The sequence below is a fragment of the Lissotriton vulgaris genome, chromosome 8, assembly GCF_964263255.1.
Source record: "Lissotriton vulgaris chromosome 8, aLisVul1.2, whole genome shotgun sequence".
NCBI classification, from domain to species: domain Eukaryota; kingdom Metazoa; phylum Chordata; class Amphibia; order Caudata; family Salamandridae; genus Lissotriton; species Lissotriton vulgaris.
The window spans coordinates 66,710,324-66,729,747 of record NC_141696.1 but is presented as its reverse complement, the minus strand read 5'-3'; the positions used below and the strand labels follow the sequence as shown (position 1 = coordinate 66,729,747).

General features: G+C 43.7%; 1 protein-coding gene across 1 annotated transcript; it reads left to right on the top strand.

The window, feature by feature from the left end:
• Positions 1-9,809: 9,809 nt before the first annotated feature.
• Positions 9,810-10,766, top strand: LOC147693405 (olfactory receptor 56A4-like). The gene has a single exon (XM_086935967.1). It carries the CDS (start codon positions 9,816-9,818, stop codon positions 10,764-10,766), a length of 951 nt encoding a protein of 316 aa, XP_086792093.1. The 5' UTR covers positions 9,810-9,815.
• The last annotated feature ends 8,658 nt before the right edge of the window (positions 10,767-19,424 follow it).

The window sequence follows — 19,424 nt, the reverse complement described above, 5'->3', positions numbered from 1 at the left end:
CCCTGCTTGGTACAGTACGTTTGGAAAGGGTCCACACAATAGAGTATCTGGGGATAACCCTAAATCAAAATCTAATGTGGTCGGCACATCAGACAAAAGCAAATATGAAACTGGCACAGATGGCGAGTGGTATCATGAGAATTGCGAGCAAGTCACCATATCGCCCACTCAGCCCTGCAATCCAAATTTACAAAGCCCAGGCACGGGGAGCAGTCACTTACGGGGGAGAGTTGTGGGGCCATATTCCATCGCCTAAATTGCTGACCGCAGAAAATAAATTCCTCAGGCAGCTGACAGCTCTTCTTTCAAGTACTCCACTCCTGCCCCTAAGGCTGGACCTGGGCCTGAGGCCCATCATGGAGGAATTAGGGCTAAACCACTAACCTTTTGGCGCCGCCTCTGGAGCAGTCAGGACCTAGTGACCTACAGAACTAAGTTACAGGAATTTTTATCTCTGCCCAACGCCACTAAGATGCCCTGGTTAAATTACATCAAGAGAACCTGCGAGATTCTTGGATTACCAGAACTATGGTCCGCTCCGGAAAATACAAGCAATAGGATACCGAGGAAAGCGCTGTCCAGAGCGTATTATGACAAAACGCTCCTCCGAGCCCTGGATAGCACTCGTGAAGGATCTCTGACTCATCCCTTTATAAAAACCAAAGATTCATACAAACTTGCAAGTGTCTTAGATGGCACGACTCCGGCGCTAACTAGAAAACTATTCCTGCAATGGAGGTAGGGGACCCTACCCTTAAGGTCTTTTACCGTAGCATGGTCCTGTCGGCCTCCTGCAGAGATGTGCCCTGCATGTGCCCACACAAAGGAGAACGATGTGCACGTGTTTTTTTTCTGTCGAGCCTATCAGGAAAGCAGGAAATACTGGCTTGTCCCCCTCTTTAAAAACATGGGATTCAGAACATTATTACCCGCATACAGAGTTTTAAAGACCAATTTATCCCCACCATTTGTGTTTGCTTTGGCAAAATTCCTAACTGCAATGTGGTATGCCCGAACCCGATTGATAAAGAGGGCTGGAGACTCTTGACAGACTTTTATCCTTTGATGTATTGGTACTCATTTGTGATTATTATGTGTTTTTTAATCTTCAAATGTATTTTATATTAATGATACAATGACATTTTAGATTTTTAACTGATGTGATAATTCAGTACATCTTTTATGATCATGTGATCTAAATAAAGATTTGAAGAAGAAGAATCTATAACTCAACCCCAGGTTTATTATGCACATTTTAGAAGCAAATGTAGTGGGTATGCTTGTGCAATAAAGGGAGGGTCCTCTCAATTTATTGCCCCCAAACATTTGCATAGACTAGTAAATAAAGTAGTGCTGCATGCGAGCCAAGTATGTATGTTGCTCAATCACTGTGCAGACAGCACAATACTAGAAAGGTATTTCAATAACATTTTCTTCCTTCCCATGTGTCTAGAAAAATGTAAAGATTTTATATCCAAGTATATGGTTTTAGTAGAGATAGGCGATTCCATTAAACCAGAAGAAATACATGGAATCAAACTGTTTGTACACATATGCAAAGCGAATGTATCTGTAACCTACCTATGTTCTGGTATAATGAAGTTCTATCAGAGTGCTGATTCTCAACCTACCTGGGGACAGATATATAGGTCCACATATAAAGTTTATTAGTAATTGATTGAAAACTGGCAGATGCCCATGCTGCTGCCAACCACTTTCCCCCCCCCCCTAATTCATAAAGAGATAGGAGCTCCTTCAGTTTTGATGCCACAGTCTGAGTTGGATACATGATTTGCAGGCCAGTCATCAGTCCAGTAGAAACAAGCCCTCCTATTTATGTCAGGATTCCTGTAATGCAAATGGATAACCACTGTCCTATTTCATCATTGGTCATTTTAAGAAGGATGAGGACTTCACTATCAGAACTGGAAGTAAACAAAGATATGGCACTTAAAGTTTCAGCCTAGCCCTTGTTGAGATAGTACTCCTGTTTGCACGGTCACACCCTTATGTATGGACTGATGTTTTTTTTTTAAAACTCTGCCTACTGGGGCACTGTTCTTTAGCCCCCAGTGTATGCGCTTTGAGCCCTAAAAGAGGACATAGTTGACTGACTCCTAATGTTCATTTTTAACTTTACAGTTAGGCCATGGTATATGGTGCAGAAATGTTGCCGATGACATGGAAAGATAAACATCAATCAGAGACAATGGCCTCTTGACAACAGATGAAGATGACCTCTGCCTCTTGATATTGCTGGACCTCTCCACTGCCTTCAGCACAGTTGGCCATCCAGCTCTCATGTGCGTCAAATGGGATACATGAGGCATGTCCACTGGTTCTCCTCTTTTCCCACTGACACCAGTGTCTTCACACGGGTATCTTCAGGTCCTAAAACAGCCCTACCACCTGTGGAGTACATTCAGTCTTCTCTCATCTTCACCCTTTACTTGTGGCAGCCTGGTGCTCCACTCGCATATAACAGCAGAACATGAACCAAAATACCAATGACACAACTCTATTTGACAGGTTCTTCTGCTTCAGGCATCCAAAACCTCAAAATAGGCTTGTACATCATACAGATGTGGATGTCCAAGACATACCTGAAGCTCAACCTAATCCAATTTCTGGTAATTGCCCAAAAAAACAAGCAAGCAAGATAAAGTACAAGCCTGGTTCGATGAGATGAACCTTGACGGCTTCAAATCCCAACTTTCACCAAACACCAATTGACATGAATTAATCCTGGACAGTTACCTCACCTTCAAGGAACCCACTGCCAAAAACAAAACCGGCCTGGTACAAATACTTATTTTTAAAGACAGTGTAATTGTTTCCTTGACAAAGCAACTTCAAAACTGCTGTACAAGCCATTGTACTCTTGCATTTGTATGGTGTTAATGCCTTTCTCCATGGCCGCCCAGTCTCCACACTGGTCCCCCTTAGGGGCATCCTAAACATCGCAGGGCCTTAAGAAATATGATCACATTACCGCACTCCTGATTGAACTCCATTGCTTCCCCTTAACAGCCCGTACTACCTTCAAAACCAGCTGCGTCATTTGCAAACCATCATGCCTGCTTATCTAGTTGGCAAGCTCCTCATCCATGGTGGTTCTAGGAATCCATGGAGCTAGGCAATACCGTCAGACAGCAAAATAAGAAGTGTAAAAAGGAGGGAAAAAAGACAGCAGAACTTTTCCATCAATGCACCCATGATCTTTATCCATCAGAACTTCCTCAATGCTGCTCCAATTTAGGGGAGAGAAGTCTCACCTATTAAAAGGGCTCTATATCACAATGCAGCAACCATCCACAATCAAGCTTCCTCTCCTATTACTCGCTAAGTTCATTCTTATATTACCTTTTACAGCTCTGTTGCATTTTGGTTCTGTTTGCGCTATAGAAATTACAATATCAAATACATATATCTCAGCTGTGGTCTGCAGCACTTGTTGTGACATCCCCTTGGATGACAAAAAATAGCTTAAGACCTTTTTGTGAAGCCTGGCTGCTGCAGCTTTTAAATCTGCAGGCGAACCTGTCAAATAACCCTTTTTGACAGGAACAAACCCTTCTTTTAAATGCTAAATAAATCACCTCTACATATGCCTGCAACCGACATGGTAGAATGCCTAGTATTTGAATGTGGTAGGTGCAAGAATTTAGTATTAGCATAAATCCACAGCGACTCCCCCAAAAGCTCTTCTTACTTAAAAGAACGGTAGCTGCTCTTATTGGAAAAAAAATATGTTCAGCTATAATAGAATGTTTGCTAACTCTGATTTGTGTTAAGCTACAAGCAACTACGTTTTAAAAAATATTTTTTTAAATTTGAATTCACTTGTGTCGGACTTTCTGGGAAAGTTTGCAATAAGGCAAACATGACGTGCTGCAAAATTGAGAAGGGTTGCCCCATGAATTTTTTTTTCTCATCGTTTATGTATTTTCCAGGTGACACCCCACTCACTGGCTAGTGAATCCAACGAAAGTCGCACATCACACCCAGGTCATCAGAACGCACCTAGACCTATAGAAGAACAGAAGAGAATTGGACCTTCTGTCGGTGACCCTGTGAAGACCTGAGGGGTTTGAACTGCTTCCACTTGTGCCCAGGACTGTAAAATGAATTCCAACGGTAAGTTTGATAACCTCTTGTATGGCTACAGGGACACAACTAGCTCTTTTTTTCCTGAAGTGATCAGCTCAATAGTGACTACAGGACCTAGACTGGCTGTCCCTGAGGTTCTGGGAGCCTTAAAAGAGAATAACAGCATCTACTCCAAAAGTTTGAAAAGGGATGGTTTAGAAAATTTTTGGACTTCTAAGTCCTATGGAGCATCCTCAGGACCTCTTGGCAAGGGTGTCTTACTTCAAGAGGAAACTCTTAGAAACAGCTTCCAGGCTTGCCCTGATGAAGGATGATTTTTTAGCTCTAAACAGTGACTAATGGCCTGATTACATTCTTGGCACATGGGATACTCTGTCACAAACTTGACAGATATCCCATCAGCTAAATTAAAAGTTTCATTGCATATAACATAATTGTAATCAGGCGGATGGGATAACAGTCAAGTTTGAAAAGGAGTAACCCTGTCTGCCAAGACAGTTATCAGGCCCTAAGTGCCTGATTTAAAAGTTGGTTGATGAGTTACTCCATAACAAACATGACAGATTCTCTGTGGCCTGTATTACAGTGTCATTAAATATAATTCACTTGTAATGCGATAGACGGGATAATCCTCACATTTGTGATGTGGTAACTCATCTGCCAAACTCTAAACCAGGCCCCAAATCTAAAACAAGAAACCTTGACCAGCCAAAGGTGCGCACCGTATATGGCCATCAAGTGGATATGACATTTGAATTTTCCTGCTTATAGTTTTTATAGGCAATCAATAGGTTCAGCATGAGTTTACCTAGTGCTAGCCCTTTTTTAGAGGACTACAGCCTGCATCCTTAGCATACTGGAGAATTTGTATTTAATTTTCGAAGACTAAGGGCCCGATTTAGCTCTTGGCGGGTGACCTGTGTTTCCTCCAGGGAGACAGAGGAAGTTACTCTATTGTCCTGACTGAGGTTCCACCTACCAATTTAGAAATGTCTGATTGCCCAACAGACATTTCTAGCATTGGAATGAATTGCTGTCACAGTGATTCCTGTCAATGCATTTTAAGTTTGACAGAAGGCTCAATCAACATGACAGTCATATGGCAAATTACAATGTTTTTTTTATTTTCAAAAAGAAAATCCCAAAGCAGGATTTTTTTTGTTGATAAAACAAAACAATTCCTCCATGGCCATGAGAGATGCCTATCATGGAGAAGGGGGCGTTGAGCAATTTGCAATGCTCCGTAGCAGCAGGTTTTTCCTTGCAGTGAAGGGCGTTGAAAATCAGCTGCATGTCTGCTCAACTCAATTAGGTGGGTGGACATACATCCAAGCCTCCTTACTCTGTAGGGCAGTAGAAAAGGATTGAATGAATGAATGAATGAGGGGTTTCTTGTAACACGCACACTTAGCCCAGTGGGCGTAAAGGCGCCTAGATCAAATACAGAAGCTTACATCCTAACTGGTCCTATTTTATCATAAGTAGGCCTTCTTGAAGAAATAGGTTTTTAGAACCTTTTTGAAAGACTCGATGGAGGGGAGAGTTTTTATTTCCGTGGGGATGGAGTTCCACAGCTGCGGAGCGACGACGGAAAAGGCTCTGGCTCCCCATCTGACAAGTTTAACACGGGGGACAACTAGTTGACAAAGTCCCGCAGAGGGAAGGCTTCTTGTGGGGACGTAACGCAAAAGAAGGGAACCAATAGCACTAGCAGGACCATCCATCAATGCTCTGTGGGTAAGACAGAGGATTTTGAAGGCGATTCTGTGCTGTACCGGAAGCCAATGAAGCTCCTTCCTGGCTGAGGTGGCAGAGGAGGCTTTAGGAAGATCCAGTACAAAACGCGCTGCAGAGTTCTGAAGAATCTGCAAACGGTGGATCAGCCCTTTGTTGGCTTCCATATACAGGGAGTTGCAGTAATCCAGTCTCGAGCCTACCAGGGCGACTACAACCTGTTTACGCGCCTGGGGGGAGAGGTACCCACGGATTTTATTGAGTACCCGGATCACACCACAGCAAGTGGCCACGGTCCTGTTAACTTGCAGGGACATCGAGAGCGAGGTGTCAAATACCACTCCAAGATTTCTGGCAGATAGGGAGGGAGTGGGGCAGGTGCCAAGGGAAGTGGGCCACCACTCGCTCGACCACAGATTTTGGTTCTTCCCAAAGATCAACACCTCGGTTTTTTCACCATTTAGTTTCAGGGAGTTTATAGTCATCCAGTCTGCCACACACTGCATGCATACCCTAAAACTAGCGGCAGATGTACTAACCGGGGTGTGAGCAAGAGAAACCATAATCTGTGTATCATCTGCATAGGATACTACCTCCATCCCCTGAGATTTGATAAGTCTTGCAAGGGGGGCCACATAGATGTTGAAAAGGGTCGGGCTTAGAGCCGACCCTTGTGGCACCCCACATTGCAAAGACTTGGCAGGGGAGAGGTGATTCCCAAGCATCACTCTCTGTTCCCTTTCGGTCAAAAATGAGTTTAGGAGGCTCAGGGCCGGTCCAGTGACACCGCTTCCCTCAGCCGAGATGACAGAATGGCGGGGGAGAGGGTGTCGAACGCGGCCGTGAGGTCCAACAGAACCAGCACCGTGGTTTGGCCAGAGTCCACCTTGCTTCGGATGTTATCGACCACATAGGTAAGGGCGGACTCTGTGCTGTGATGTTTTCTGAAACCGTGTTGGGTGTTATCCAGGTATTCAGAAGAATCGAGGAAGGCAGATAGATGGAAATTCAGATGAGTCTCGAGCATCTTCGCGGGTGCTGGAAGGAGGGTGATGGGCCTGAAATTTTTCAACATAGCCGGGTCCAAAGTCGGCTCTTAACCCCTTAAGTGCTGCTGACGGCCAATGGTCGTCAGCAGCGCTACCTCCCCAGTGCTGCGCACGACCATTGAACGTCCATTCAGCACTAGTTCTAATGGACAGCGCAGCACTGGGGAGAAATGTTTACACGCAGCTAAGGTGTTAAGCAGTGGTTTCACAATTGCCTTCTTCCAAATCGGAGGGAAAGAACCTTGAGTAATGGCCTTATTTAGGACCTCAAGCAAGGGAGGGAGAAGGCAATTTCTGCACTCTTTCAGTTTCTTAAGTGGTAACGGATCACGGGGGGAGGCCGATTTAGTCCTATCAAGGAGTGAGTTCAGAGATTCAAGGGATAGGGAGGGAAAAGTTGTGAGAAGGCAGGGGGGATCCTTACCAAGTGCATCAAGATTGGATATGAGAGGAGGAGTTTTTTGGTCAAGAGCAAGACGGTGGGCTTCGAGAGAAACGTGAATATCATGTATTTTGTTGTGAAAGAAATCAGAAATATCATTACAGAGTTGTTGGGAGCTGACTACGGGATCGGGGAGTTGCAGAGAGCATAGGGAGTCAGCAATTTTAAAGAGCTCCCTTGAAGAAGAGAGAGAGCTGGTCAAATTAGAAAAATATTCCTGTTTCTCTATTATCACTTGCTGTTTGTAGGCACAAAGTGCGGATTTATGAGCCTCTCTGTCTTTTGCGTCCCAGGATTTCCTCCATTTCCTCTCACTGCTCCTGCAGCCCCGTCTCATCAGTCTAAGCTGGTCAGAAAACCAAGGTGCCTTAGGTTTAAGGCGTGCTACATAGCATAAGGATGAGGGAGCGAGATGTTCCACTGCTTTAGAGATGGAGTCAGTCAGAGTTTGGGCTGCCTCTGAAGCATCAGTGACAGCTAAGAGTTCCGAAGTGGAGATCAAAGGGGCAAGAGTCTCATCGGAGATATTCCTTAGGTTTCTCCTGAGAATGAAGGGAGGGGTTGTCTGATTAGTGGGACAGGTGACGGGGATGTGAAGTTCAAATGGCACAGCAAAGTGATCGGACCAGACCACCTGTATTGGAGCGCCGATGGGAAGCCTGTCATCATTGGAGAATAGTCCGTCAAGAATATGTCCTGCCTTATGAGTGGAACTATTAACATGCTGGCTGAAGTCACATGCTTTAAGGGTTTCAACAAGAGAGATCGTATCTTTTGAGTTGGTCTCATCTAGGTGAAAGTTAAAATCACCCAAGATGGTAAAGGCTGTTTTTCCAATATAAGGTTCAAGGATGGTCATAAGTTCAGAGGGAAAGCTGGCCCTAGGGCCGGGGGGTCTATAGATGAGGATCCCCGAAAAGGAGATTGAAGGAGAAGGGGTAATACAAAAATAGAGTGCTTCCAAACGTGATAGGGGTAGCGGTATAGGTTTGATCACACAGAGAGGGGGATTTTACAAGAATGGCAATGCCACCTCCTCTGTGTAAAAGTCTATCCTGCCTATGAAGGGAGTAGCCGTCAGGAATGACCGTGGTGGAGGCGTAGTAGTCTCCTCCAACATCAAACCTATAATCTGCCTAATTCGAAATTTGGCGGGAGGACCATAATGATGGCTGGGAGGGAGCTCCATTGTGACAGAGTTCCTTTCCCTCCAACAATTAATTTAGGGCCTAATTAAAAAAGTAAAAACTCTAACCACGATGACCCTCTTGGGGTGTCCAACCTTTGCTCCAACTTGGTCGGCCTGAAATCACACATTGGTCCAGGTGAACAACAAACATTGACTTCTGGCCCTTCACATTCTCTTGTCACTTTTGCCCAACATCTTCCCACGTTCCTGTTACTGGATTTTTATAATTTTTATGTCATTTCTCTTCTTTTTTTTCTCTATGTTTAAAAAATGATAGAAGATGGTTTTGGAATTTTTATTCTGTTGTGTTTTGACTTTTTAATTTTTTGTTACTACTAAATACCTTACTGATTTATTTCTTAGATTAAGCCTGTATGGTCTGGTCATAACTGACACGTCCTCCCAAGCTAGCAATCCTTTTTTCTTGCACACTATATGCATAGCAAATCAGAGTGCAGCAAGTGTGCTAATTCATAACTCAGCAGGGACTTACAACATATACTACCATGCCCTCAAGACGAAATTTGTGCAGGCAAGCAATGTTTATGCAAGTCATATTGCACACACATATTACCATTATTTTTAGAATTAGTGCCTGTGAAAAATGTGTTTTGTTGTTTTTTCCATGATCTATAAATAAACTTGATGCATGACAATCTGGTGACAAATTATTTATGCATTAGAATTCTGATAATACATGAGTCAGATGATATAGAGTGTGGTTCTGTTCTATAGAGAAATAGTTTTAGTGGACTATGTGTGTGTGTTTGTGTGTATTCATGTTTGTGTGTGCGTGTGTTTGTGAGTGTGTGTGTGTATGCAAGTCCGTGTACTTGTGTATCTATGTAAGGGAATGTCACCTTTGTATTTTGGACCTACAGATATACATTTCCTACTTAGTACTGTCAATATGTGTCTTACTGGGGTGGTGTTGACTTCTGCACTTACAAATCTGGCATTGGTGACGGAGAGACACATGGGGTATTACTCTAAATAAATCTAGCTATCTGCAAAATTCCTCTACCTCACTTGTCCTTTATCACGTCATTATGCTTGGTGTTTGACATCCTTCTCAATAATACAAAATATTGTACTCCATTCATGGACATTCCAAAATAGTGCTTTGAAAAAAACATGTGCAAGAAAACAGGAAATGATGGATGGAATGTTTTTTCAGATCAAATAGGCCTTCCTGGTTGACAAATTTGGATAGGATAACCAGTGTACTAATATCCTCTGTTCCTTTTTCAATTATAGGATTGTATTCCCGCACTGGTGCTCAAGCTTGAAGATGACCACAAACTCCAGCTCCATGCAGGGCACACAGTTCATCCTGATTGGCATTCCTGGGATGCAGAGTGAGCAGCAATGGCTCTCAATTCCCCTGGCTCTTCTTTTCTCTGTGGCCATTTTGGCCAATGTTACGCTTCTGACCACAATCCACCGTGAGGAGAGTCTTCATGCGCCCATGTACTACTTTCTTGCTTCTCTATCTCTGGTTGATCTTTTCCTGAGTATGGTCACTACACCAAAGGTCCTTGCAATCCTGTGGTTTAGTGATGGAGCCATCAGTCTTAGAGCATGTTTTTTACAAATGTTCTTTGTTCATTATTTTCTTGGACTTGAGTCTGGGGTTTTCGTGGCTATGGCCTTTGATCGGTACATTGCTATCTGCTACCCTCTGAGGTATAATTTGATTGTCACTGATGGACTTGTTGTGAAACTGACTGTAGTAATAGTTGTAAGATCAGCCTCCCTAGCCATTCCGGTGCCTGTCTTTGCTGCACACCTGCACTACTGCAGCAGCCATATTGTTGAACACTGTTTTTGTGCAAACCTGGCTGTGGCTAAACTGGCATGTGGCACTATTAGGCTCAATAGTGTGTACCAACTAGTTGTTGCTGGTGCTGGGCTGGGTGTGGATCTGGTTCTGATCTCCCTGTCCTACTGCCTTATTATCTATGCGGTGGCAAAGCTTCACTCAGAAGGGGCAGCATCGAAAGCCTTCAGTACATGCACATCTCATTTCATCCTCATTTTGTTTTTCTATTCTACCCTGGTGGTGCTAGCAATCACAAACAAGTCAGAAGAGCACGTGTCCCCAGACGTTGCTATCCTGCTTAATGTTCTGCACCTGATTGTCCCCTCTGCATTGAACCCCTTAGTGTATGGTGTCAGGACTAAAGAGATTAACCAGGGCATCCGAAAGATGTACATGTGGTGTTTCATCACAAAGACATAGAGGGCTGAGAAATGGCAGCTAACAATAGAGTTTTTATGGGCAGCATTAAAGTGACTAGGTTGAAATATCTGTGGTACATCTAAGGTCTTGTTTATGAGCTCTTTAGAGCCTAAAAAGCTCAGATCAGCTTCACTATAGCTCGGCAAAGCGGCTTCTCGTCCATCTATCAGATTCTGCTGTATAATATATTGCTTTAATAACTACAGTGATAGGAATAACTCCCACCCTCAGTGTGTATCCGTGCTTGCATTTTAACTTGAGCATACACAGCACCTGGAGGAAAGTTTGGGAGGTCAACAATCCCTGGTTCATTTTTAAGATGCAGCCTCAGAAATGTTTTTTACTTCCCTGGGGTTTTTTTTGACAGCTTTCCCAGTAACAATCCTGTGGGATATGACCAAATATAAAGTGAAATGTTGTGAATTTGAAAAGTGAACATCCTAACAACAAAATAATTAAATAATATACTGTTAATAACATATTGCAGAACTATGAGCACCATTTCCCAAAAATTGTGGTAGGGCAGCGCCACACATCTTTTTGCTGTGCTGCCCTACGCCAATTTGAAAGGGCAGGAATGCACCGTATTAACAAGATATTGTGCATTCCTGTCCTTTCAGCCTACGTACGATTTGCAGCTGAGCGCCAATGAAGGCACCCTTGATACCTTGGTGTAAAGGGTGTTTGTTTTGCTGGCATGATTGTTTTTGTTCAGGTAGGGCCTCGTTCTCTGTGTGCTGCAGAATACAACGGATAAACATTTCTCCTCATTATACCTGCTCTGGAGAGGCGTAAGGTTTTGCCGTTGCCCTAGGTTTATGTGATTTTGTAAATTTTAGGCAGCATCAAAATCCATGGGTGTTGCGTGGGTACACCCTCAGTCCTCAAGTCGCTTTAGCACAAAATCATAAGACAGGAGTTAAAGCCAGGAGATAAATGGAGCACAATCAGAGCTGTAGCTCCTCCTGTACCTATAATCAATCAAATATCATTCGAGCTTTCACAAGAACTGTTTAAGTACTGATATTTTTTCAGAAACTGTATTAACCCCTCCAATGCTTGTGACAGAACCATTCCGTCATCATTCACGGTTGGGCTGTGCTGATGACGGAATGGTTCCGTCACAACCACACCCGTTTCAATGAGGGACAGCACAGGAGGAAAATTACTGTAGCAGCGAAGATGTTAAAAAGAGTGTAAGAAAACATGATTTTCAAGGTAAGTAATCAGTTGCAAGTTTACAACATGCTCTGTGACTTTAGCAACCAGAAGAAGTGGGAAAATCATTCAGGAATTTTACAAAATGGAGGCATCAGCCCCAGGTAAGCAAATTGTTAGATTATGCCCCACAAGTGCAGGTATCAAGACTTGAGAGCCACATCTTTAAAATTGGATTGTGTTAATTTAGGAGGTGACGGGTTTTTCATGCTGCCTGAAAATGCTGCTTAAAACATTTGTCAATTTCTACTTATTGGGAGGCTGACATCAATTATTAAAAATTTTAGGCGCATATTTTGGAAATGGCAGACAAATGTTATGACTCCGACTGCTGTTGGGTGACTTACAGGTCCCAACACACCTTATATGATCTAACACAAAGATAAAGGTAGGCAGGTAGAAAACAAGTTTATTTAGACAATTGTCCATACAACATTCTAAAAACTCAATTAAAAATTAAACACATTAAAAGAAGAACCCCCTCCTAACTACTCTACTCCCCCTTCCCTCTATATTCCATCATTAAAATTAACTGATAGTAAAGACCTAGCAATTCCAACTGCCACATCTAATTAGCACATTTCTGATAAAAGCTCCACAGCTTTCCTCCTATGGAGAGCATCATATTTAAAAAACAGAGGTCTTAAAAACTTAATTCGATTGGCAAGATAAAATATGCAGTCCATAAGAATATGCGTAAGGGAGCATTCAACTTTCAAAGAGCAGGGGCAAAGACCACTATTATTCAGCACCCTGGTCCTAAGTGGGTGGGGTTACCCTAACCCTTAATATTTCATTTCTCAATCCTGGATCTGGTAACTGCTATAAATAAGAAAAAACATTATCCTGGTCCAGTGTGGAGTTCGAGAAGCTAATAGATGATTTCTTCCTTAGATACAATAGGTCAGTTGATTCAGACACCTTAACAACCGATTCTCTCAATGCACTTTACCCTGGAAAGGGGAACCAAGATGTAATTGTACCACTATCTAAATGGAGTTTCCTCAGTGCAGTTAGTCTGGTTCTTACGGCCTTTGCCCACATCCTTTCACTACTTCGGATCTCTTCCCAACACAATTTGGAGACCTTAACCACCTCATCATCCTCCAACAATGTGTTTAATTATCTTAGAGCCCAAGCAGAAGCCGCCATGTTCCAAGAGACCAGGTTGCACTCTCTCCTCATGGCCTGAACCATGGTGCCTTGGGGGAGGAAAATAGTTTTCTAATCTAGCCCAATCATAAGTAGGATCAAGGGAAAAAACCTCTCCTCCATACAAAACTAACGGAGGTATATTCCCTTCATAAGCCTTTAATAATGGAATATGGGATAGACCCCCGCATCTACTATTGAATCTTGACAGACAACTATCCTGCAATAGGGTCTTCTGCTTGGTGCCATCCCAATGAGTACTCCAATTCAAATTCCTCCTAAAGGTTAGACCCAAATATTTATATTGATTAACTTGCTCCATCTCCCATGTATGTAAATGCCAGGTGAACATCTTTACTTTTTTTCCAAAGATCAAAATATTTGTCTTTTTCAAATTATTATGCAGATGGTTCTGATTGCTGTAATTTGCCAGGGCATTTAGTTTCCTCTGAAGACCAATAGGGGTATAATCCAGTAATACCAGATCATCTGCATAAAGCAGACAGACAATGTGCTGCTTCCTAATTGTTTCAAGACAGGACTTAAATTGGGAGATAAAGGTGGGAAGGTTAGCCAAAAATAGTCTAAAAAGCTGGGTTGCTAAAACGCATCCCTGATGCAGGCCGTTGTCAATAGGGATTCTTTGTGATAATCGACCCAACTTATCTAACTCCACCGGGGCCAATTATCGGAGTGCAAGGATTGGAGTGCACCAAGAAGGTTTTTTGAGGGGAGGAGCTACTACACCAACCAAGATGGCCGCATAGTCTCCCGGCTCCGCTGACCTCCGTCCTACGCTCACTTATCCTGTCGAATATCCTGTTCTCCTGCCCCGGATTCGTGTGGGTGAACTAGTCGGCACCCCGATGGTGTGACCACGGAATTTTTTTGATGTTCTGAGGTGAAGTAACATCGAAAATGGTTTGAGGCCTAAGTCAGACCGGAAGCCGGGGTCTCTATTGCTGGTCTACCCGGGTCCAAAGTGAACAACAACGGACTGAGGAGAGTGGTTGGGTCTGGTCCTTGGAACTTTTGAAAAGTTCTCTGGACTACTTCGCAACCATCTGCTGCCTGGTGCTGTACCTGAGGTGAGGTGACGGGTGGTGCATGGTGCAGCGTCGCGGGGGGCCCCGGCACTAGCACCGCTGGTGCCCTGGGGTGGGGGTCCGGTCGCACGTTGCTGCGTACTGCTGGCCCGTCCCTCACGGCTTGATTCTGCTCCGGCGTATCCTGCCCCGGAGGAGGTGCTTCTCCGTGGGGATCGGTATGCCTGTTGATGTGTTGAACTTGGTGGAGCGGGCTCAATGTGGCCCTTCCTTGCGGATGGTAATGGTGGAACTTGCGGCGCTTCGCGCGATGATGAGGGCCCAGGTCAACCATTTGCTGTCGGCAGCAGATGGGATCATAGGACCGGTAGCAAGCCCTGATTTGATTTTTGAGACCCGGCAGCCGACTTGCCTCCTGTTGGGCGACCTAGGGGCCCGTCTGGACCTGGTGCTGGAAGCTGTGCCTGCCCCCGAAGAAATGGAACTCATCGTGTGTGCTGAGATTGATGACTCTCTTAAGTTCTCGGAAACATCGGTCCTACAGTTGTCGGAACATCTCACTGCTTCCCCCATCTTGGACACTGTTGGCCTACACTACAATCTGCATTAGAACGAATCGCACCCCCTCCCCAATCGGTCTCCCAACATGGCGGATGTAACGATGCTTGGTGTCGGAGACGGGGAGGGACATCGTTTGTGCAAGCCGTGTGCGTTGGGATCTGCTATTCCTCTCTCATTTGCTGGCCCAAGCTTTGGCTGCTACTGTGTGACGCTTTACTTATCCGAGGGACTCGGCAATTTTGATAGACGGGTCCAAGGCTGAAAATGTGGGTTGCATTGTTTACGATGGAACTATTGGTAACGGGACTGCTTCGCCAACGGACGGATTCCGGGACGGGGGGTTTGTGGTTCCCCCGGGGTATTTTCGTAGGGTGGTCAACTATATTCGTGCTGGCTTAGGGGGGCCTCCTTTGTTAGGGCGGGGGGTGAGACCGGGAGCGCAGAGACGATCGCCCTCCTCCACTTCCCCGTTAGGTGGGGTTTCCTTTCTTTCTTCTTTTTCTCTGTTTCTTCTATATTTCGGGTTTGGTTCTCGGGCGACAGGCACACTGCTGGGGGGGGGGGACCGTAGTCATATGCAGGGGTGCAGGGTGGGGGGTTTGGGGGAGGGGATTTTTCATTTTTATTTTGTTTCTATGGCCTTTGTTCTCTTCTTTTATCTTTCTTTGTCTTTTTCTTTTTCTGGGTCAGTGCAGTGGGTTTCCTTTGGTATTGATCACTGCTTATTCATCTGTGCCTCAATTTTCGTGGTGTTCTCTGGGTCTTAGGGCAGGTGGCTAGCAGGCGCAAATTGATTGCAATATTCTTTCATATCCTGAACCGTTTGTTTTAGCACCATTAAGTTGACTGATTGCATTTTACTGTTGACATGTTTACTATTCTGCCTGCCATTTTTCGCGGGTATGTAACTGTTACCACAGATTTTTTACAACGCATACCATTACCACGCATTCATTTACAACGCAGGTCATTTTACAACCATACCTTTACAACGCAATACACTACAACGCACATACTATTACAATGCATACCATTACAACGTAAGTATTATTATAGGTAAGTTTATCTTTTTTTTAAAACATTTTTTAGTGGTATTGGGTTATGGGGTACAGGGGTATTTTTAGGTTTTAGGGCTGGGTTTGCGTTTTGGGGTACAGGGGTATTTTTAGGTTTTAGGGCTGGGTTTGGGTTTTGGGGTACAGGGGTATTTTTAGGTTTTAGGGCTGGGTTTGGGTTCTGGGGTACAGGGGTATTTTTAGATTTTAGGGCTGGGTTTGGGTTTTGGGGTACAGGGGTATATTTAGGTTTTAGGGCTGGGTTTGGGTTTTGGGGTACAGGGGTATTTTTAGGATTTAGGGCTGGGTTTGGGTTTTGGGGTACAGGGGTATTTTTAGGTTTTAGGGCTGGTTTTGGGTTTTGGGGTACAAGGGTATTTTTTGGTTTATGGGCTGGGTTTGGGTTTTGGGGTACTGGGGTATTTTTAGGTTTCAGGGTTGGGTTTGGGTTTTGGGGTACAGGGGTATTTTTAGGTTTCAGGGTTGGGTTTGAGTTTTGGGGTACAGGGGTATTTTTAGGTTTTAGGGCTGGGTTTGGGATTTGGGGTACAAGTGTATTTTTAGGTTTTAGGGCTGGGTTTGGGTTTTGGGGTACAGGGGTATTTTTAGGTTTTAGGGCTGGGTTTGGGTTTTGGGGTACAGGGGTATTTTTAGGTTTTAGGGCTGGGTTTGGGTTTTGGGGTACAGGGGTATTTTTAGGTTTTAGGGCTGGGTTTGGGTTTTGGGGTACAGGGGTATTTTTAGGTTTTAGGGCTGGGTTTGGGTTTTGGGGTACTGGGGTATTTTTAGGTTTCAGGGTTGGGTTTGGGTTTTGGGGTACAGGGTTATTTTTAGGTTTCCGGGTTGGGTTTGGGTTTTGGGGTACAGGGGTATTTTTAGGTTTTAGGGCTGGGTTTGGGTTTTGGGGTACAAGGGTATTTTTAGGTTTTAGGGCTGGGTTTGGGTTTTGGGGTACAGGGGTATTTTTAGGTTTTAGGGCTGGGTTTGGGTTTTGGGGTACTGGGGTATTTTTAGGTTTCAGGGTTGGGTATGGGTTTTGGGGTACAGGCGTATTTTTAGGTTTCAGGGTTGGGTTTGGGTTTTGGGGTACAGGGTTATTTTTAGGTTTTAGGGCTGGGTTTGGGTTTTGGGGTACAAGGGTATTTTTAGGTTTTAGGGCTGGGTTTGGGTTTTGGGGTACAGCGGTATTTTTAGGTTTTAGGGCTGGGTTTGGGTTTTGGGGTACAGGGGTATTTTTAGGTTTTAGGGCTGGGTTTGGGTTTTGGGGTACAGGGGTATTTTTAGGTTTTAGGGCTGGGTTTGGGTTTTGGGGTACAGGGGTATTTTTAGGTTTTAGGGCTGGGTTTGGGTTTTGGGGTACTGGGGTATTTTTAGGTTTCAGGGTTGGGTTTGGGTTTTGGGGTACAGGGTTATTTTTAGGTTTCAGGGTTGGGTTTGGGTTTTGGGGTACAGGGGTATTTTTAGGTTTTAGGGCTGGGTTTGGGTTTTGGGGTACAGGGGTATTTTTAGGTTTTAGGGCTGGGTTTGGGTTTTGGGGTACAGGGGTATTTTTAGGTTTTAGGGCAGGGTTTGGGTTTTGGGGTACAGGGGTATTTTTAGGTTTCAGGGTTGGGTTTGGGTTTTGGGGTATTTTTAGGTTTCAGGGTTGGGTTTGGGTTTTGGGGTACAGGGGTATTTTTAGGTTTCAGGGCTGGGTTTGGGTTTTGGGGTACAAGGGTATTTTTAGGTTTTAGGGCTGGGTTTGGGTTTTGGGGTACAGGGGTATTTTTAGGTTTTAGGGCTGGGTTTGGGTTTTGGGGTACAGGGGTATTTTTAGGTTTTAGGGCTGGGTTTGGGTTTTGGGGTTCAGGGGTATTTTTAATATATATTTACAAATAATAAAATTAAAATTAATTTCATTAATATAATTATTTAATAATTAAATAATGAATAATTAAATTAAATATTACTAAAATAATTATTTAAAATATATATTAATATTATATACTTTCCTATACTTACGTTGTAATGGTATGCGTTGTAATAGAATCTCCGTTGTAGTGTATTGCGTTGTAAAGGTATCCGTTGTAAAATGACCTGCGTCTTAAAAAATCTGTGGTAATGGTATGCGTGCTAAAAGTACGCGTTGTAACATCATATATCCATTTTTCGCTGCTGGGAAATTGTTCTGCACCTGATCATTCCATCTTATATTATAAAATGAAAACCTTTTATATCCTGTTTTTCTACTTGTGCTGTTCAGTGTCCAAGAGTATGTTAGTATGGTGATTCTGCTCCCCGAGGTGCTGCATGTGACTTAAAACTTGTTCTTTGCCAATCTAACTGCTTAGCGGCCAGCCCCGGGGGTTGTAGGCCCATGCTTGTATTTGGTTGAACTGTCAATAAAGGTTTTCAAAAAAAAAAAAAGGAAGGTTTTTTGAGAGGTCCTGAGTGGCAAGTTTTCCCCACAGGATATTCCTGTCCACAGAATCAAAAGCTGTCAGGAAGTCTACGAAACAACAGCAAAACCTTTGATTTTCCTCCAGGGCGTTTCGAATAATGACCCATAGAGCAAAACAGTGGTCCATAGTAGAGTGACACTCATGAAAGACATCTGTTGTAATGGAATTCTGTTATTGTTCAATGGCACAATCTTCAAGTTTAGCGAAAATAATCTTGGAAAAGATCTTTAATGAGATATCCAAGAGGCCAATCAACCTATAGTTTATGGGGTCTGTACCACTCCCTTTTTTAAAAATAGGTTTCACTATGGACACTTTCCAAGAAAAAGGGTATAGGCCAGACATAGCAATCCAACTAAACAAGGAGGAGTAAACCGTGGCTCACCAGACACTATTCGTTTTAATTATTAATTCTGGGATGTTATCGGGGCCAGTGGCTCAGGAGAGTTTTACTCTCTCAATAACAGCCTTTACTTCCTTTACTGAAAACAATGTAACAGGAAGATCTATTAGAGCTAGAGGGTCCCCTGTATAGAACTGTCAAGTAAGTAGCCCACTGAACTTCCAGAATCATACAAACAAGTGTACCCCTATTTTGGCCATTAAACCCATTGACCTTTGCCCAAAAGTTTTGCTGATCCTTAAAAAGGATAATTTCCTGCATCTCATCCCACTTACTAAGGTAGAAAGTGGCTTTTTTCATCTGCACATGAGATTTATATTGATATTTAAGTGTAACCAGTTCCTGGGAGGCTAAGGGGTCAAGATGATGCCCAACGTTCTTAGCTCTCTGTCTCCAATTATTTCAACTTTTGACAATCGAAGTCCAACCGGCCTCCAAATCCCTTGAGACGGGATTCTGCCTGCACGCCCTTTTCACATATATTTACTGAAAGCAACCCAAAACCCGTTGAACAATATTTTTGTACCACACAATAACATTATTACCATATATAGGGTGAATATCAATCTTCTCCTCTAATTGAAGGGTGGCTAGCTGTTGGAGATGCATGGAATCTAAACGTGTTGAAAGCCTACGTGGATAAGTAATTTCTAAAGGCAAAACCCTCTCAGGGAACACATACAGGTCGAGAACTGCTGTAGCTGCCCAGTGGTCACTGCCCTCATATTATGCCACCTCAAAACTCTTAGAAAGGTCATAATGCCAAAGAGACGTGAATATAT

What these genes read in the sequence shown, in the direction of transcription:
- LOC147693405 (XM_086935967.1), top strand. Translation starts at nt 9,816, where the DNA reads ATGACCACAAACTCCAGCTCCATGCAGGGCACACAGTTCATCCTGATT.